This window comes from Kogia breviceps, chromosome X (genome assembly GCF_026419965.1).
Source record: "Kogia breviceps isolate mKogBre1 chromosome X, mKogBre1 haplotype 1, whole genome shotgun sequence".
Classification (NCBI taxonomy): domain Eukaryota; kingdom Metazoa; phylum Chordata; class Mammalia; order Artiodactyla; family Physeteridae; genus Kogia; species Kogia breviceps.
In genome coordinates this window covers 27,277,661-27,298,809 of record NC_081330.1, presented here as the reverse complement: position 1 = coordinate 27,298,809, position 21,149 = coordinate 27,277,661, and the positions used below count along the sequence as shown (strand labels likewise).

Below are 21,149 nucleotides of genomic sequence, written 5' to 3'. Positions count from 1 at the left end.
GGAGGGGTGGCAAAAATTTGAGAAAAATGGAGAAGGTTTGAAATAGTTCAGAATAACTTAATAAGAGATAAGATTGGGGTTGCCGGCCAGACTTTCAGGCATATTTGAAGTAAAATATTTCTCTAAGAAATCATCAGATCATGTGAATAAGTAAGGATATACAGAAGTTCATAACACTACTCAACAAGGTTGAATATATATATATATATATATAATATATATGAGATTACCCTGTCCAAACATAGAATGTTTTCTTTGCAAATACCCATAGAACATTTTCCAAAATGACTCATTTATTAGTCTGCAAAAATGCAGAAATAATAGGAGTAACAGTCTCTGATCACAGTGCAATAACATTACAAATTAGCAACAGAAAGAGCCCCCAAAATCAACACACTTAGAATTTTTTTCTGGTTAAAATCCCTTAGATAACAGCTTTCTTGAGATAGAATTTATATGCCATAAAATTCACCCCTTTAAAGCATACAATTCAATGATTTTAGTATATTCACAGTTGTGCAACCATTGCCACATTCTAATTTTAGAACATTGTCATCACCCCATAAAGAAATCCTGTCCCTTTCCTCAGCTGCCACTTAGGTGGCTAAGGCCGCGTTGGGGTGAGGCCCTCACATCATCGGGCGACTAGAACCACGCCAGGCAGTCCCTGCCTAACACTCACCCGCACCATGGCCTCCATCTTAGAACTCGCCTGCATCTACTCCGTCCTCATCCTGCATGACGATGAGGTGATGGGTCACGGAGGATAAAATCAATGCCCTCATTAAAGCAGCTGGTGTAAATGTTGAACCTTTCTGGCCAGGCTTGTTTGCAAAGGCTTTGGCCAGTGTCAACATTGGGAGCTTCATCTGCAATGTGGGGGCTGGTGGACCTGCCCCAGCAGCTGGTGGACTTGCACCAGCAGGAAGTCCTGCCCCCTCCACCACTGCTGCCCCAGCTGAGGAAAGTAGAAGCAAAGAAAGAAGAATGTGAAGAGTCTGATGATGACATGGGCTTTGGTCTTTTTGACTAAACCTCTTTAGTAACATGTTCAATAAAGAGCGGAGCTCTTTGCTGACAAAAAGAAAAAGAAAAAAAAAGAAATCCTGTGTTCATTAGCTGACACATCCTATTCCCACCTTTCCCCATACGCTGGCAACCACTAATCTACTTTCTGTCTCTATGTATTTGCCTATTCTTGATGTTTCATATAAATGGAACTATACAATATGTGGTCTTTTGTGATTGGCTTCTTTTACTTAGCCTAATATTCTCAAGGCTCATCCATGTAGTAGCATGCATCAGAACTTCATTCCTTTTTACGGCTGAATCATATTCCATTGTATGGGTAAGCCATATTTGTTTATTTCACCAGTTGAAGGATATTTGTGTTGTTTCTGCTTTTTAGCTATTATGAATAATGCTGCTATGAACATTCATGTACAAGTTTTTGTGTGGGCATATGTTTTCATTTCTTGGGTAGATACCTACGAGTGGAATGGCTGGACCATTTGGTAACTCCATATTTAACATTATATGGAACTGTCAAACTGTTTTCCAAAGAGGTTGTACTGTTTTATCTTCCCACAGCAATGTGTGAGGGTTCCAGTGTCTCCACATCCTTGCCAACACACAATATTATTTGTCTTTCTAATTATAGCCATCCTGATAGGGTATTTTTTAAACATTTAACAAACTCTTTTAGGATAGTTTTACATTTACCGAAAATATATAAGAATATTACAGAGAGCTCCTATATACCCTGTACCCAGTTTTTCCTATTGTTAGTATTACTATGGTACATTTATCACAACTAATGAATCAATATCGATACACTATTAATAACTAATGTCCACATTTTCTTCGGATTTCCTTAGTTTTTACCTAAATGCCCCTTTTATCTCCTCCAGGATCCCATCCAGGACACCACATCATCTTTAGTCATATCTCTTTAGGCTCCTCTTGGCTGTGACCATTTCTTAGACCTTCTTTGTTTTTGACTACCTTGGCAGTTCTAAGGAGTCCGGTCAGATATTTTGTAGAATATCCTCCAATTTGAGTTTGTCTGATGCATTTTCCATAGTTATACATCATACCAAGGGTACATGCTATCAAGATGATTTATCATTGATGAGGTGAACCTTGATTGCCTGGCTGAGGCAGTGTTTGGCTTGTTTCTCTACTGCAACACTACTCTCTTTCTCTCTTTCCAAACTCCACTGATTTTAAGGAAGTCATTATGCACATCCTACACTTAAGGAGTGGGCAGTTTTGCTCCACTGGCTTGAGAGAGTATCTACATAAATTAGTTAGAATTTTTCTGTATAAGAGATTTGTGTACTCTCCTTTAATTTATTTATTCAATCATTTATTAATATCAGTATGGATTTGTTGATATTTATTTTATACTTTGAATTATAATCCAGTGATAATTTTGTTGCTCAAATTGTTTCAAATTGGGCCATTGGAAGCTCTTTCAGTTGGCTCCTATATCCCTTTGCCATACCTCTATAATTGCAGGAGTTTTTTGTTTTTATGTTTGCTCAGTTTTTTATAATTAAAAAAAATTTTATGGTGCTCCCAACTCATATTTTCCATGCCCCAGTCCTAGAGTCAGCCATTTCTCCATGGAGCCCCGATTCCTTCTATCGGAGAATGGAGGAAAATTTGGTGCTATCTACTAAATTAAATATCCACTTAACCCTCAACTCTGCAATTCTGTTAGGTATGTAGCTTAAAGAAATAATGGCATTTGTTTTGAAAGAGGTATGTGCAAGCAATTTTTTTGTGTGTAAGCATTTAAAACGCAGTATTATATGTATTGATAATTCACTTAAATATTTATTGCATGCTTATTATGAGTTCAGCCTATTCTAGGCCTTGGGGATATAGCAGGGAGTCAGACAAAGTCCCTACCTTCTTCTTTTATTTTATGTTTTCTAAATAAAATTATTTATTTATTATTTATTTTTGGCTGCGTTGGGTCTTCATTGCTGCACGTGGGCTTCCTCTAGGTGCGGTGAGTGGGGGCTACTCTTTGTTGTGGTGTGTGAGCTTCTCATTGCGGTGGCTTCTCTTGTTGTGGAGCACAGGCTCTAGGCACACGGGCTTCAGTACTTGTGGCTCGCAGGCTCTAGAGCACAGGCTCAGTAGTTATGGCACACAGGCTTAATTGCTCCGCGGCATGTGGGATCTTCCCAGACCAGGGCTCGAACCCATGTCCCCTGCATTGGCAGGTAGATTCTTAACCACTGCACCACCAGGGAAGTCCCAAAGTCCCTACCTTCTGTTTTATAAAATTTATTTTATTTTAATTTACTTTATTTTTGGCTTCATTGGGTCTTTGTTGCCATGCGTGGGCTTTTCTCTAGTAGCTTCATTGTGGTGCGCAGGCTTCTCACTGCGGTGGCTTCTCATGTTGCGGAGCATGGGCTCTAGGCGTGCAGGCTTCAGTAGTTGTGGCACGTGGGCTCCAGTAGTTGTGGCATGCAGGCTCAATAGTTGTGGCTCACGGGCTCTAGAGCGCAGGCTCAGTAGTTGTGTCCCACAGGCTTAGTTGCTCTGTGGCATGTGGGATCTTCCCGGACCAGGGATCGAATCTGTGTTCCTTGCATTGGAAGGCAGATTCTTAACCACTGTGCCACCAGGGAAGCCCCTACCTTCTTGAAGCTTACTGTCTACTGGGGGAAACAGACAATCAACAACAAAAAAATAATTTTAAGGTCAGGCAGTCCTGTCACTCAGGGTACTGGCAGAAAAGAGAGGTGCATTCAAACAGAAGGATTGATAAGCATTTAATGAAGGAGTATTTACAAAGTTGTAAACAATGTTAAGTGAAAGGACAAGAAATGATTCAGCAGCCACAGGTGGGAGGGGGATGAGAAGACATTACCATAGCTTGGCCCTGAGTCAACCTGGAGAGAAGTATGGCAATAGGAGAGAGTCACTGGACAGGAGTGTCACAGCTGCTGGAAAATCACAGCAGGGAGGGAGCTGGGAAATAAATGCTACAACTCCAGTCTCTCCCACCCTCCTGTCTCTTGAGGGTATCTCTCACAGGCAAAACCAAAGGGGAAACCAGAAGGCAAGAAAGGCTATTATTGCAGATTATAAAGATCTGCTGCAGGGCACAGAGCAGGGTGGAAAGGCGGAGGATGGATCCGGAGAGGCAAAGTGAGAATATTCAGCGCAGTAGTGATAAGTGCTATGGGGAAAAGTAAGGAAGAGTAAAAGAGAGAGTGTAAAATGGGGCACTATTTTAGATAGTGTTAGGATGAGGTGGCATTTGAATAATGGCGTGAGTGAAGTGAAGGAGGGAGTCATGTGGATATCTAAGAGAAGCACATTCTAGGCAGAGGGCAAAAGTGCCAAGGCCTTGAAGTGTCATTCATACAATGAAATATTATACAAGAATCAAGATGAATGAACCACAGCAACATGCAAATATACATGGGTGAATCTTAGAAAAGTAAATATGGAGGGGGAAAAATTAGGTTCCCAAAGAGTACATATAGCATACAGCTGTATAAAGTTAAAATACATTATAATAAAAATTATACTTTTAAGAAATATATATATATCCATACATGTATGTAGGCACACATATCTATATATGTATGTGTATATATATGTGTGTGCATATATATGTATGACATAAAATTGTATTAAATGGAGCACCACAAAATGATGAACACAGGATTCAGGATAATGATTCTTTGCCAGGGGGTGGGGGGAGGCAGAGGAATGAGATTAGGGCCATATGGTTAGATTTAGTTATTAGGTTCATGGATACTTATTACATTATTTTAAAAATGAACTAAAAATGAACCATACTTGTATCAATAAAGAGAATGTGCCATGAATCAAAGATTATGATTAATTTAATTCTATTCATCCAAGAACCAATGAAAAAAAATAAGACTCTGAGAAGCAAGGGACCATGCTTGGCATGCTTGTGGAATAGCAGGAAAGCCAATGCGGCTGGAGCAGAGAAAGGGAGAGTAGTAGTAGATGAGGTGGAGGGGTGGATGTGGGCCAGATTGTGTAGAGCCTTCAGGGCAGGATGAGGACCTTGGATCATATTATAACTGAGATGGGAAGCCACTGGGGGTTTTGCGCAAGGGAGTTACATGATCTGACTTAAGTATTAAAAGGTTCATCCTACCTGCTGTGTAAAAAATAGACTGTAAGGCAGCAGGCGTAAGAGTGAAAGCAAGAAGCAAAATAAGTAAGAGACGAGTTCGGTAGTCAAGGTGACAGATGATAGTGAATTTGACTAGAGTCATAGTGTTGGAGGTATGTGAGAAGTGATCAGATTTTGGATATATTTTGAAAGTAAAGGGAAGGGGTGGGGTGGTAGATGGCATTTAAAAATATTTATTTATTTATTTTGGCTGTGCCGGGACTTAGTTGTGGCACGCTGGCTTTTTGTTGCAGCATGCGGGATCTTTACATGCATGCGGGGATCTAGTTCCCAGACCAGGGATCAAACCCGGGCCCCCTGCATTGGGAGAGTGGAGTCTTACCCACTGGACCACCAGGGAAGTCCCTAGATGGCATTTTTAAATGGAGAGACTATGGCAATACCTTATTGAGAAGGTAACATTTGAGCAAAAGTCTGAAGGAGCTGAGGGAATTGGTCATGTGGAGATCTGGGGTAGAGCTTTCCAGGTAGAAAGACCAACCAGTGCAAAGACTTATGCTGAGCTGTCCAATACTTAGCCACTAGCCACATGTGACTATTGAGTACTTGAAATGTGCTTAATATGGCTAAGGAACTGGTTTTTCAAAGTCTATCTAATTTAATTATTTAAATGTAAACATAAGTAGCCACGTGTGCTAATGGCTAATGGCTACCGTTCTGGTGAGCACAGATTATAGAATATTTCCATCATTGCAGAGAGTTCTATTGGACAGCACTAGTCTAAGAATATATATTATAATTGCCAGGCAGCATTAAGGGCCCACTTGAGATTAGTGATCATGAATTTAAAATGAAGCTGGTTAGCATGGCTGTGTGTGTGTGTGTGTGTGTGTTTTGGTTTTTTGTTTTTAAAAAAATTTATTTATTTTTGGTTGCATTGGGTCTTCGTTGCTGCACGGTGTGCGGGCTTCTCACTGTGGTGGCTTCTAGTTGTGGCACACCGGCTCAGTAGTTGTGGTGCACAAGCTTAGTTGCTCTGGGGCATGTGGGATCTTCCTGGACCAGGTCTTGAACCCGTTTCCCATGCATTGGCAGGTGGATTCTTAACCACTGCGCCACCAGGGAAGCCCTGTGTGTGATTTTTTAAAAAAATTTTAATTAAAGTACAGTTGATTTAGAATGTTGTGTTAGTTTCTGGTGTATAGCAAAGTGACTTTATATATATAGTCCAGATTCTGGTACTTCATAGCTTGGTAATCTTGGGCAAGCTACTTTACCTCTTTTTTCCTGTTTTCTCATCTATAAAATGGAAATAATAATAGTATCTATTTCATAAAGTCACTCTGAGAATTAAATAAGCTAATACATGAAAGCACTCACAACAGTGCCTGACATAGCATAAGTGGTCAGTAGATGCTAGCTATGATTATGGTCATTATACTTCCATGTTGCTTGAATGTTATACAATGTGGGTGTATTCACGTATTTCCGCTGAAAGAGCTGAGAGGAAGGAGTCAGTAGAGAGGGAGAGGTTGAAGGTATAGGACAGAGGCAATGACAGCTTGAGTAAGGTTACTGAGGACCTGTACATGAAAGGGATCTGGAAGACAGATGGAGGAATTAGACCTAGCTTGGAAGAGGGCTCTCTCTCATCTTAACAGTGGAAGGATGGCTCTGAATATATTCCTAGTTTGGTAGTAGTAGGTAGTAGGAAGTTGGTTTCCCATATGGAGAGTTCTATCTTATCTTTAAGAGGTGAGTTATTTGGTAGATTGAAGGGGCTGTTGAGGTGTTGGAGTTTTGAGGAAAATGGGCAAGCTTTGAAAGAATCACTGGGGAGAATGAGAGAGTGACCTGAGAACATGAAAGGATTTCCCCAGGAATATTGAAGGTCCACTGAACTTGTACCACCCTACGAATTCAGGGTGGTACCTGTTTATTTAACTGTGATTTTTCTCTTGCAGTGTTTAACGACTCTAGGGTGGAGAGGAAAAGCTGTGAACCAGGATCTTCAATGAATGAATAGAGGACAGCAAAGAGGAAGTCGAGGTGTAACCAGATAGTATGAAACTTGGAGGAAGAAGAATCAGGGTTTTTGTTTTTTTGTTTTTTAACCTGAGGGTGAAGGAGGAATTGTCTAGAAGTTGTAGTGTGGCTGGAAGAGGGCATCACATCACCTCCTAACTCCCTAGTACATGCAGTGTCTTGGTGTAAATCACTTTCACTTGAAAGGGCTGTAAGGGAAGCTCCAAGCCAGGAATATCAGTGGACATTCAGGGATAAGTTGGAGGATGGGTAGGAGTGTTTGTTAATCATGGAATTGTGTTCCAGGGAGGTGTAGCAGAAGCACCTGGAAATTAAGGTAGAAATGAGAGGTCAGGTGGCAGGAGAAGAAGCACAGAGGAATATGGGAATGAGGTTAGAAGAGAGGAATAACAACAACAACAATAGTAATTTAATAATAACAATACTAATAATTTAACAATGCTTTGCCTGTATTCTCCCATTTAATCCTCATAACAACCTCATAAAGTAGAGCCTTTATTTTGCAGACGATAAGACAAGTGCACGAGTTTAAGTGACTTGCCCAAGGTCACATAATAATAGATTGAACTGGGTGCTTACATATTGGGCGATGACAAAAGAAAATAGGGATGTGAGTGAGGCACAGTGAGTTTGGCTTATCATAAATTTGTCAAGATGGTTACTTCTGACAGTCCTTTGACAAATAGGGGTCTCTCAGCTTTCTCCACATTTAGCTGTATTAGGGACTAGGGGTGGATGATGCTGTTTTTGGTTGGTGTTCCTTATATTGCTCTGTATGGAAGGATCCAGGCCGTGGCCAATGCATTTTCTCACCTGTGCTCTGCACAGTGATTGGTGGTGGGGGAAGTGGTGTGATTCTTAGGTAAGTCTTGACCTTGTGGGGGATATAAAGTCAGGCTGCAGGTGGCTCTGAAGTATAAGGCTGTAGGGCGGTTTGTGGGAAAAGTGACCTTAATGGAAGACTTCACAGGCTGTAGATTCTGAGAGATGAGAGACCCAGTAGGGGTCTGGCAGTGACCCAATTCTTTCTTGCAGTGAAAGCACCTCCTCCAGTGTTCAAAGCTATGGTCCACCTCCTAAAGAAACCATTTTTTTACTGGACACTCTTAAGGGTTTTGGTGCCATGCTTATTGCTCAAGGAAGCTTATGAAGAAGAAAAGGAGGTCTTACTGTAAACTTCCTTGGGCAGCATTTTAGAGTCTTATGTCAGGATGATCCTATAAAATTGTTTCCAAATTCTAAGATGGGAAATACAATCATTAAACGTTTAATGCTTATTATAGCTAGGTTACTTATTTTAGTAAACTGTATGCTAGACTTGGGTTTTCTGTGTCCTGTGCTGCATGTACATTGATGTCCCTTGTAAAATAAATTGCACAGAACATCTACGCATGAATTCTAGTATAGACAGCATATATGTCTAAAACATAAAGGTCCTTTATAACTATTGCATGAATAAATGAAGTTCATTATTTCAATTTTGGAAGAGGTTTATTTTTAGGTATTTCTTCTTTTATGACATATTGTTTGTTGTAGCAGTGATTTATTTGAAGATGAGTTCTGTCAGGAGTAAACCCCCAATTATAACCTTGGGAAAATGATCCTGTTTACAACACAAAACCAGAAACACATTACAGTGAAAAGTGGGCCCTGCTTATGTTTCTGTGTAGATGGGTTATGAATAAAGATATTCATGTACACATACGGAACTAAATATCTCCCTCGTTGATACTAATGACCTAACTTGGCATTTGTCATAATTCAGATTAAGTTTCTGTGATTATCAGAGTGTATGAAAGTGGATTAAAATATGTATGCACATGTAGCTATATATCTATTCCATGCATGTGGGATTTGTCATAATTTAGAGTATGTATAAATTTTATTTTTATTTTTTAAAACCTTATTATTTTTGGCCACCCCACGCGGCATGCAGGATCTTAGTTCCCCCACTGGGGATCGAACTGGCACCCCCTGCAGTGGAAGCGTGGAGTCTTAACCACTGGACCAACAGGGAAGTCCTTATGTATAATTTTTATAGAATTAAAAGTTAGCTATTATTTCTAGCACTGCAAATACTCAGCATAATACTTTTTAATAAGTCTAAAATTAGTAGGTTCAAGAAATTAGGAAGGGGGTTCCCTGGTGGTGCAGTGGTTGAGAATCTGCCCGCCGATGCAAGGGACATAGGTTTGTGCTCCGGTCTGGGAAGATCCCACATGCCGCAGAGCAGCTGGGCCTGTGAGCCATGGCCACTGAGCCTGTGCGTCCGGAGCCTGTGCTCCGCAATGGGAGAGGCCACAACAGTGAGAGGCCCGCGTACCACACACACACACACACACACAAGAAATTAGGAAGTCCATTTAGGTATTATTAATTTTGGAGTTCATCAAGTTAAATTTTGCTAGTGGAATACATTGTTATTACTAAGGTGTTATGTTTAGATTGAATACAAAATATTTATTTTCTCCTACCTCCAACTGCTTATTTATAACTGTTTATAGTTGTTATAATATATTTACTGTTACATGGCAGGCTTCCAGGGCGATGTGAGTTGCCAGCAAAGGAAAGTTCTCCTGTTTTGTAAGAAGCCTAACAGTGTAGCACTAACCACAGCTTGGGGTCTGGGCTTCAGTTTTGTATGTTCATAAACAATATTTAAATGTCACAGAGTTGACTGATGCTGGGAATGTGGATTCACGCTAAGGACGTTCTCAAGAAATTGATGTATAAACCAGAATGCCAATTTATTAATTTATAAAGACAGTTGTTCACGTGGATATGATTTGAAAATAGCAAGTCCTTTCTGGGCAGATCTTCATGGGAAGCTAAATTATAATCAGAAGATTGTTGCTACCATAGAATAAGGCAAGGTGAGTTAGCAGTACAATTCAAACACATAATACCATTTGCTGTCATTGCCAAGGCCCATCTCCCCAATATAGAGTATTTGCTCCCTGGAGAGACTGGTGTATTTGTTTTACAGATCAGTGCACACCCATCCCACCGCCTGGGTAGTGCCTGTTTAGGTTTTGCATTTTTCTATGCTTTCTTTGCTGATCAAAACCCTTGATTTGCTCTTTTTTAAAATCACGTAAGTAAAACGTGTTTCTTTAACTGTTATCTCTTCAATCGGATTAGTCTAGTATCAATCAGCTACAGGCCATTCTATCATTCAGGGAAGGTACCTCTTTATATTTATAGCTCAACTTATAGCCGTGGGGGTGAGGCAGGGGACAGCAACCTAGTGAATAATTCTTTGGGGGCACCGCACTGTGGCCAGTGAATATGGTTGCCAGATTAAAATACAGGACGCCCAATTCAATTCAGATAGCATGTACTTGTTTTTTTTAGTATAAGTATGTCCCAAATATTGGATGAGGTATAGTTATACTAAAAAAAGTATTCATTGTTTTTTCTGAAATCCAAGTGTCCTGTACAGGGCGTCCTATATTTTTATTTGCTAAATTTGGCAAGCCCACGAGTGCATAAACATGATGTCAAGAGGCTTGCTTGGCTTCAAGCTGGTCGGTAAGCACCAATCCATTCGGTTGTCTCAGGGAACAAAAACCATTCCCACTAAAAAAGAACTATAGGTAGCAATGAAACACGGAAGAATTTTGACCCTTTGAGGAACCCGTAGTGACGCAACGGCCTTAAGTACTGCCTTGATTGATTGCCCCGCCCCCTCCATCTTCTCTTCCTGCTCTTAGAATGATTGCTCTGTCTCTTCTTCCTTCTCAAGTCCCGCCTTTTCAGCTACCCGCTCTGGATAGGGATTGGTAAACCAAAAAGGGCCGGCAAAAGAGCCGACGGTTTTGAGGAGCGGAAGTAGTCAAATTTCTCTGAGAACCGTAAAGTGCGGCTGGCTGTCTCCCTTTCCGGATAACGACAACAGCTCCGACTGTCAGTGCCGGCCTTCCTCGTGTAAGGGGATCTGCCGGACCCTTGCTAATTCCATTTATTCCCCATTCCGGGCCCTTCCCTATCGTCGCCCCCTTCACCTTGGACCATGTTCAAGAAGTAAGGACATGCTGTGGCCTCCGTCGGCTGCTCACAAAGGTGGTGGGGTTGGGGGTGGGGAAGAGGGCGAGAGCAAAGATTCTCTTTCTCTCTCCCCCGCCCCTGCCATCCTTACTCCCTAAGGTTTTCTATAGTACTATTCTCTCAACTCGCAACTAGTAACACTTCTTTAAGCTTTTCGTCCCTAATCCTCAGTTGGGTTTGGGTCCTCCCACCCTCATTTTCTTTCTCCGTACCTCTTTCTCTTTTGCCCCCTTTCCTAGTCCTATCTCCGTTCTTAGGATTCTGCCAATCACATCCTTGCACTGTGATTTAGGGACATATCCTCTTTAGCAGAGAGGAGAGCCCTGCACTCACTGCCTTATGGTTACTAGTTATGAACTGAATAAGGGAAGGCTTGACTTCCTGGGTCATGGGAGTGAAGGAGTCTGGGTGACAGGAAGCTAGCGGACTGTGATACCTATTGCCTAGCTGCCAGATGAACCTTGTCTTGAAAATAGCGATTGCCCCATAGGCTATTCAGTGTGAGGAAGACAAAAATTCTTTGGACCTACCTAGTGCGTTTGCCTTCAGATTTGGTAGACGCAAAAAGGAAAGGGGGATCATGGGCAAAGGAAGGTGGGTTTTTGTGCATGACATTTTGAGCAAAAATAAATAGGGATGTTAAATACCGTCATCATCATCACTTAAAAAAAATCTCAGCAGATTACATAGCCTAGGAGGGGCCGATTTTCAGTGTTATATTTGGGTTGGTCTTTTGTATCTCAGTGCTTGAGGGCATTTTCATTTTGTTTTGTTTTTTTACACAGGTTTTGTTATAGGTGGGAATCTGTTTCTTCCTGGGTAGAGTTGAGTAAGATTTTCCAAGAGAGGCATTTGTGTAGCTAATTACAGATTATAATGTGAAATATGCCTCATATCCTTCCCCCCTTTCCCCCCCGCCCAGCTAATTGTGACTTTATGACAGCTTATTTTAATATTGTATTAAGACTTTGGTTTTGTGCTGGATACAATAAAAGGGAAATTGTATTTTAAAAAACAACTTATTTCATAATTATTTTAGACGTCTAAATATTTGCTTGGAAATAGATGACTAATTAAAACAATACCTTTAGCTATTCTGATATGTCTTCTTAGAAATGCCTTTTTTTTTCGTTGCAAAAATCATTTGGCAGATTTGATGAAAAAGAAAATGTGTCCAATTGCATCCAGTTGAAAACCTCAGTTATAAAGGGTATTAAGAACCAATTGTTAGAACAATTTCCGGGTATTGAACCATGGCTTAATCAAATCATGCCTAAGAAAGATCCTGTCAAAATAGTGCGATGGTAAGTCTTCATTTTTTTCTATGTAAAGCTCAGAGAAGCTGAATATTGTATGATTAGATTGCACTCATAATAAATGTAATTATCTTCACATTAACTATCTACTCTAAATGAGTAACTCTAAAACTTATCAATATTTGTATTTTCAAGTGTTCTTCTGTGTTTGTGAAAAATGTGGCTTTGTGTACTGATTGTTTTCTTAAAGAGTTAATTAAATGTTTTTATTCAGAGTTGGATTTATTTCAGTTTGTGCTTTAGAGATTTATTAATTATCTAAAAAGGAAATTAAAATAATAAAATGTGAAATAAAATTGTAGCAGGTCATATTTTTCCTTTTTCTCTACTGGACTGGTATGAATTAAAAAAAAGTGTTTTGTGTTTTTTTTTGCTTGGATCTTTATTGACTTTTTTAAAAAAGCTTACTGTATCTCTGTATATGCATCCTTCATATTATACATTATTTAAAGGATGTTTGTCATATTCATTTTTGAAAGAAAATATCTAACTTGGTACTTTGTGATATTTGTCTTACAGCCATGAACATATAGAGATCCTTACAGTAAATGGAGAGTTACTGTTTTTTAGACAAAGAGAAGGGCCTTTTTATCCAACCCTAAGATTACTTCACAAATGTAAGTCTTGTTAGAAAATATGTATTTGGGCATATGGAAAGACAAAAAGGAGTTGAAAGTGACTTCTGGTAGTTAACTTATTAGTACTAGGTTATATGGAATATAAAACTAAAAAAATTTCCCCCCTCCCCATCTTGTGGTAAATCTGAAAAATGCAGATTCTCTCATTATGCATTCCAGAAAGCCCAAGAAAGAGCATTCATTCATTCATTACTTAATTCAAAAAGGTTTTTTTTTTTTTTTTTTTTTTTTTTTTGCGGTACACGGGCCTCTCACCGCCGTGGCCTCTCCCGTTGCAGAGCACAGGCTCCAGACGCGCAGGCCCAGCAGCCATGGCTCACTGGCCCAGCCGCTCTGCGGCATGTGGGATCCTCCTGGACCCGGGCACGAACCCGTGTCCCCTGCATCAGCAGGCGGACTCCCAACCACTGCGCCACCAGGGAAGCCCCAAAAAGTATTTTTTAAACTTACTCTATGCCAGGCACTGAGCTAGGTACTGAGAATATGATAGGAAGCAAAGGTAGACATGGTCCCTGTCCCTAGGTAGCTAACAGTCTAGTTGGGAGAATAGACAACAATTAGATAATTACACAAATATATATTCACAAACTGTAATAAGTGCTGTGAGCATTTTCTTTTACATTTGTATCCAGATTTGCCTCATAGAGGTAATTCTGTATAAGGGAAAGCATGGAGTCCCAGTTATTGTTAGTTGAGTGCCAAGGTCAGGTGTTAAGAAACAAAATAATGTTTATTATGTACCCACATTTGCATGTTGTTAGATTGATTACATTACAAAAGAAAACCCAAAGGAAGATGCTATCCCAGTGTACAAGAGTTTTTCAACTCTGAAGTAAAATTTCTGCTTTTCAAACCAGTATGTGTCTGGCATGTGTGCTTATTTATGGTGAAGCATTGTGTCTGAAATGTCAAATTGTAGAGGAAAAAAATGTGTGTGTATAAATAGAAAGAGATAAAGTAGATATAGCAAAGTGCTAATGAACGATTGTTGAAACTAAGTGGTGTCCAGGTGCTCACTGAACTATTCTTCCAGTTTTTCTATATGTTAAGCATTTTCACAATAAGTTGGAAGAAAAAGATGTTCCTATTTAATAATATTTTGCTGGGAACCAACCTTTTAGAACATCTTAAAGTTATTCTTGTGCAAGAAGCAGGATGATATGGTGGTTAAAAGTGTGAACCTGGAGTTAGGCAGGTCTGGGCTCAATTCCCAATGCATGTCACTTTTGTCAAGTCACTTAAGCTTTGTTTCCTTATCTTTAAAAGTGGACGCAATTGTATGTTACATCTCCCAGGGTTGTGAGGATTAAATAAGATAGTAACACACGTGTAATGCACCTAACACAATGCCTGGGACATAGTAAGTGCTCAATATAGAATAGCCATTATTATGATGTAGTAATTGTTCAGTAAGTGTCCATCCACTACTACTACTTGTCATCATCCCCATGATCAGGATCATCATTATCATTATTATTAAAGGGCAGATATTAATGAGGATGGAGATATAGAAAACAAATTATGGCTTCTGAGTAATAAACACATTCATTCATTCAGCTTGCTTTTTTTCAGTAAGATGTTTAATTTGGAGCTGTGTTTAATTTCTAGTCTTGGTAGGAAAAAGACTTATTTGTTTTCTGACTAGTGGGAGGGCTAGTGGTAAGACATTAAAGTGAATACATTTTACCAATTATTGTTATTATTCCTAGAGAGCCCTGAGAGGCCTAAAAAGTTTTTCCCATAGATATTGTTTTAAATCCTTCAGGGATCCTTTAGTTGTTAGGTTATGAATTATTAATAGATACACACACACACAAATAATTTTTTTAAGATTACAAAAGGAGTATGTGTTCATTCTAGAGATTTGTAAAATATGGAAGTAAAATCACTTGCATTCCCATGACCTAGAGGTAACCATGGTTAGTATATCAGCGTACTTCCATCCCATTATTTCCTGTATTGTGTGTGTGTCTGTGTGTTACGTGTAAATGCATATTTTTTTCCTTTTTAAATTGGGCTCTCTGTTATATAGTTTTTGTTTTTTAATTAATAGACTTTCTTTTTTAGAGAAGTTTTAGATTTACAGAAAAAATGAACAAAGTACAGAAAGTACCCATATACTTCCTTCCCACCCTTCTTTTCTTATTAATATCCTGCATTGCCATGCTTCATTTGTTAAAATCGATGAACCAATATTGATGCAATATTATAATTAACAAAAGTCCATAGTTTACATTAGGGTTCATTCTTTGTGTTGTACATTCTGTGGTTTTTGTCAATTGCATATGTCATGTATCCACTGTTACAGTATCTTACAGAATAGTTTCACTGCCCTAAAAATTCCCTGTGCTCCACCTATTCATCCTTCCCACCTCCCCCTCTCTTGCAACCACTGGTCTTTCTGGCAGTTTTTATTCTGCTTTTTTCACTTATATATTTTGAATATTTTCCAGGGTATTCTCCCAAAACATGGTCCTATTATACAGGTATTATAGACATACTTTAAGTCATTTATCTCTTACTTTATTGTTGGACATTTAGGTTGATTCCAGTTTATTTCTAATATAAATATTAGTGCTATAATGAATATCTTTCTACCTAAATATATTGTACATCTCTCATTTTTTTCTTAGGATAAAGTCCTAGAAGTAGAATTACTGAGTCATAGTTTGAACCTTTCCGAGGCTGTTGATACATGTTGCCAAGTAGTCCTAAAGAAAGCTTGTACCCATTTATAAGTCTTCTAGCAGTATATGGGAATGCCAGTTTTCCTACACTCTTGCTAGTACTGGGAAATACTTTTCTTAAAAATATATACCAATTTGATAAGTGAAGGAGGTTGTTTCAATTTTATTTTGCATGTGTCACAGAGTACTGTAATTTGGGGAAATATTTGTTCATGTCTTTTGCCTTTTTCTGTTGAGTCATTAGTCTTACTAATTTATGTAATGTATTTCTTTTCTTTTAGATCCTTTTATCCTGCCACACCAGCAGGTTGATAAAGGAGCCATCAAATTTGTACTCAGTGGAGCAAATATCATGTGTCCAGGCTTAACTTCTCCTGGAGCTAAACTTTACCCTGCTGCAGTAGATACGATTGTTGTATCCTTCCCAGGCTCTAACTGTTGAAAAATGTGTTCATTGTATTCTTGTTATTACTGAAAGATCTGTCATCCCAGAGAACATTAGATGTACTTTTTTGGAGGTTACTCTTACTGTTATCTCATGCCTTTCTGGCTACATTTGAAGATGTGGGAAGCAACATTATTTCTTGAGACTAAATTATGTCCCATCTTAGAGGTTAAATGAGAACAAATAACAAAAGAGTCCCAGCTGCATTTCAGCTCAGTTAGGGACCAGTGTTATCAGACTCAGGACACAGTATAAAACTCTTAATTATTAATAGAGAGGTTGTATATGATATGATTGGATCACTTATTTGGACATCATCTTGCTACTTTTATGTTTGAATTACCCCAGATACCCTGGAATAAAAGCACTCAAAAGGGAAAAGAACTTAAGCACCAGGTGGAATGTTAGAAATGAGTAGTGGGAACCACTGGCAATCCCAGTGGTTTTATTTTAAAGTTCCAATGAACTTTTATTCTAAAGTTCATTTTTAAGTTGGTTGTTTGGGCCCCAGAACATGTTTTCTCAAAGAGAAACGATAAAGTCCCAGATAGTCATTAAGAATCTATTCAATTCATGATGAAGCTCAATAATTCTGCATTATTTCCATTTCTACAGTGCTGTTTCAGCTATATTCCAGATTAATTTTTTGTCACCTAGCCTGGACAGGAGGACATCTTCTCCTTTGTCATAGATAAAGTGGCCGTTTGCCTCAGGTTGAGAAAAGGAACCATACTTGGTGGGAATGGGGAAATCACTGGAGCAGAAAGGCCATTGGAGTGGGTTTAAGAGTGTGTCCTGTGCTCAAAAGGAGGGTGTTCTCTCTTGTGGCAGTTATATCTAAGGGGTAGTATAAGTTGTATCAATATATTTATATCTTAGGAACAGCTTGTGTTGATATAGATACTGGTCACATAATAGGTTATCAAATATTTGTGGAACATTGAATGAACGAATGACTTGAAAACCAATGGAGAAAAGTATTCTGTGAGGACAGGTTACCCTTTTATGTTTATGATTTTTCTGTTTTTAAAGTTTATAGTTCTGGGGTTTCCCCTAAATGGAAAATTTTCCTAATACTTAGCCTTTACTTTTTTTTTTTTTTTTTTTTTGGTGGTATGCGGGCCTCTCACTGTTGTGGCCTCTCCCATTGCGGAGCACAGGCTCCGGACACACAGGCTCAGCAGCCATGGTTCACGGGCCCAGCCGCTCCGCGGCATGTGGGATCTTCCCGGACCGGGGCACGAACCCGTGTCCCCTGCATCGGCAGGTGGATTCTCAACCACTGCGCCACCAGGGAAGCCCAGCCTTTACTTTTAAAATAATTTTTTATTTTTATTATTATTATTTTTGGTACCTCATTTTTTTAACATCTTTATTGGAGTATAATTGCTTTACAATGGTGTGTTAGTTTCTGCTTTACAACAAAGTGAATCAGTTACACATATACATATGTTCCCATATCTCTTCCCTCTTGCCTCTCCCTCCCTCCCACCCCTCTAGGTGGTCACAAACCACCTAGCTGATCTCCCTGTGCCATGCGGCTGCTTCCCACTAGCTATCCACCCTATGTTTGGTAGTGTATATATGTCCATGCTACTCTCTCACTTATTTTGAAATAATTATAGACTTTTGGAAAGTTGCAAAACTAGTACAGAGAGGGGCTGTGTACCTTTGAACCTTTACTTTTTAAAATATGTACTGCAGTGTTTAACATTCTAGACACTTCAAATGATAACCAAGAACATTCTGGTGGTTCTGGATAGATTGCAACTTACATTGGGCTCTTAAAGATTGATTGGGGATATAATTATTGTTTTAATGTGTCCTTTATATAAAACCACCATTTAGTGATTAAAGCACTAGAACAATTGATATTTATTTCCATTTTTAATATTTATATGCAAGAAATTTTGTCTCCTTTTTTGCATGACTTCTTTTTCTTCTCCTTCTTTTGTTGGCATTAGGTTATGGTATTATTGACATTTGACTTAAAAACAGAGAATGATTATTAGATTCATTCGTTTAGCTTGTATTGGGTATTTGCAGTCTGCCCATAAATTTTGCTAGGTCCCTGCCCTCAAGGAGTTAATGGACTAGGCGAAGATGCAAGTTGGGTTCACAGTGGCTTAAGTAGTAATGTGACACCCCCTCTCCAAGGCATTTTGATAGATAAATAGTTTTCTTAGCTGTGTGTTTTCAGGCAATCATGGCAGAAGGAAAACAGCATGCTCTGTGTGTTGGAGTCATGAAGATGTCTGCAGAAGATATGTAAGTCTCCTGTTAGGCCTCCTTAGCATTTAAGATATAGGTAACCTATGCAGGAAGAATCAGAATTACAGGCGAAATTTGCTCTCATTCATACCACATCTTATAAATATTTAAGCACAGAAGCCTCATTTCTGATTTTTCCTAACACTTAGGAAGCCATTGAAACCTATTTTGTCTCTGGGATTGCATTCTTCCTTTAGCATTCTGAAAAGAACCTGTGTGCCAACACAGCTGTATTATATGTATGTGTGTGGTATTTTAGGAATTTTTAAAATTTAGTATGATTTAGATTAGGTGTGGGGAAAGATATTTTGCCGCTAGTTTTTAAAAACAGTGATATAGGGCTTCCCTGGTGGCTCAGTGGTTGAGAGTCCGCCTGCCGATGCAGGGGACGTGGGTTCGTGCCAGGATCCGGGAGGATCCCACGTGCTGCAGAGCAGCAGGGCCCTTAAGCCATGGCCGCTGAGCCTGCGCGTCCGGAGCCTGTGCTCTGCAGTGGGAGAGGCCCACAAACCACAAAAAAAACCCCAAAACAACAAAAAAAACAAAAACAGTGACATAATTTAGTACCACACAGTATTTATCTTATATTTTAACATGGTGGTATAAAATATTAAGGAAATATTAAATATATATTACCAAAATATAGTCAGTATACTTAAAAACATTGGAACTCATGACCAAAATATTCCTATTAATTTTGTTTCAGGGTTAATTATAACACTTTGATGTTCTCCTGGTTTGGTGACATCATTTCTCTGTTTCTGTGGACCCACTAGTTAGATCACTAGAATCGCTTTGAGACATGAACTGCAGCAGAGTAATGTAGTTTAATGTAGATGATAATGTTAGTGTAATATAAATAAATTCCCTACATGTGGCTCAATAATTGCAAAATAGTAATGCACCCTGAATTATATTTACCATGAGTAAGCTTATAAAAATACTTAACAATATGTTTATGTGCTTTATTCCTTCTGCAGTGAGAAAGTCAACAAAGGAATTGGCATTGAAAATATCCATTATTTAAATGATGGGCTGTGGCATATGAAGACATATAAATGAACCTCAGAAGGAATGCACTTGGGCTAAAAATGGATATTGTGTTGTATCTGTGTTTGTGTCTGTGTGTGACAACATGAAGACAATACCTCTGTGGTTATGCTGAATAAATTCAACAGATGCTAAAATTATGTTAGCTTCAAAAATTATTTTAATTTTTCTTAAACTCAAGTTAAATTTGGGTTACAAACTTGGACATTAAAAGGTATCTGGTAAGTAACCAAACTCAGACAACTTAATGTCCTTTCTCAGGCTAATGATGTAAGATGAAGGGCAAGACTTGGTAAATGAACTTGCTAGTATATGGCTGACCACCCCCCCCCAGAGAATCTGACTACTTAATGGGGCTGGAAGCTAGACTGGGATTTTTTTTTTTTTCCTGCGGAATGTGGGCCTCTCACTGTTGTGGCCTCTCCCATTGAGGAGCACAGGCTCTGGATGCTCAGGCTCAGCGGCCATGGCTCACGGGCCCAGCCGCTCTGCGGCATGTGGGATCTTCCCGGACCAGGGCACGAACCCATGTCCCCTGCATCGGCAGGCGGACTCTTAACCACTGCGCCACCAGGGAAGCCCCGAGACTGAGATTTTTATCCCATTACCCCAAGGCACCTAGAAGTGCCCCTTCTCTTTTGTGTATGTTTTTTGTTTGTTTGCTGTTGCTGTTTTTAAACTTTTCATTATGGAAAATTCTGAGCGTATAGAAAAGTATGGGTAGAATAGTATAATGGACCTTTTCTGTATCCATCACCCAGCTTCGATTTGTGGCCAGTATTATTTCATCTCTATCTCACTCCTTCCCACCCCACTCTCTGATTATTTTGAAGCAAATCTCAGATATATCATTTCATCCACAGTTTCTTTAATATGTCTTTGAAATATGTATTTTAAAAAAAAATGTTAATATATCACACCTAAAAAATTTAGCTATTTCTTTTTTAAAAAATATATATTTTTTATTTTTGGCTGTGTCGGGTCTTAGTTGTGGCACATGGGAACTTCGTTGTGGCACGTGGGCTTCTCTCTAGTTGTGGCTTGCGTGCTCAGTAGTTGCAGCATGTGGGCTTAGTTGCTCCGCGGCATGTGGGATCTTAGTTCCCAACCAGGGATCGAACCCATGTTCTGCATTGGAAGGCAGATTCTTAACCACTGGACCACCAGGGAAGTCCCAGCTATTTCTTAATAAGGTCAAATATCTGAACTGTGTTCAATTATGTGACAGATGGACCCAGTTGTTTCTCTTTTTATTTTTTTAACCATTGGTTTGCTTGAAATTGGTATCTGACAAGGTCCATATATTGCATTTGGTTGTTATTTGTCTGTTTTAATCTCTAAGTTCCTCCTCCATTTTCCCTTTAAATTAATTATGTAAGAAATCTAGTTGTTTTGTCATATAGCATTTCTTCCCACATTCTGGATTTTGTTGATTGTATCACTGTAAAGTAATTTAACTTGTTTTTATACTCCCTGTATAGCCTGTAAACAGATCGGCTTGATCAG

At 39.1% G+C, this 21,149-nt stretch overlaps 1 protein-coding gene and 1 pseudogene across 2 annotated transcripts; both read left to right on the top strand.

Moving 5' to 3' along the window:
• Window positions 1-662: 662 nt before the first annotated feature.
• LOC131747986 (large ribosomal subunit protein P1 pseudogene) lies at window positions 663-1,033 on the top strand (annotated as a pseudogene).
• A 9,984-nt stretch (window positions 1,034-11,017) lies between these two features.
• Window positions 11,018-19,783, top strand: MCTS1 (MCTS1 re-initiation and release factor). Of its 2 annotated transcripts, none has more exons than XM_059050082.2 (6): window positions 11,018-11,212; window positions 12,388-12,540; window positions 13,072-13,169; window positions 16,159-16,292; window positions 18,523-18,590; window positions 19,574-19,783. In XM_059050082.2, the coding sequence occupies exons 1-6, from the start codon at window positions 11,202-11,204 to the stop codon at window positions 19,653-19,655; spliced, it is 546 nt and encodes a 181-aa protein (XP_058906065.1). In that variant the 5' UTR covers window positions 11,018-11,201; the 3' UTR covers window positions 19,656-19,783. The 2 variants fall into 2 exon arrangements, with proteins under 2 accessions (XP_058906065.1, XP_058906064.1); XM_059050081.2 differs by lacking the exon at window positions 11,018-11,212 and adding an exon at window positions 11,609-11,830.
• Window positions 19,784-21,149: the final 1,366 nt, after the last annotated feature.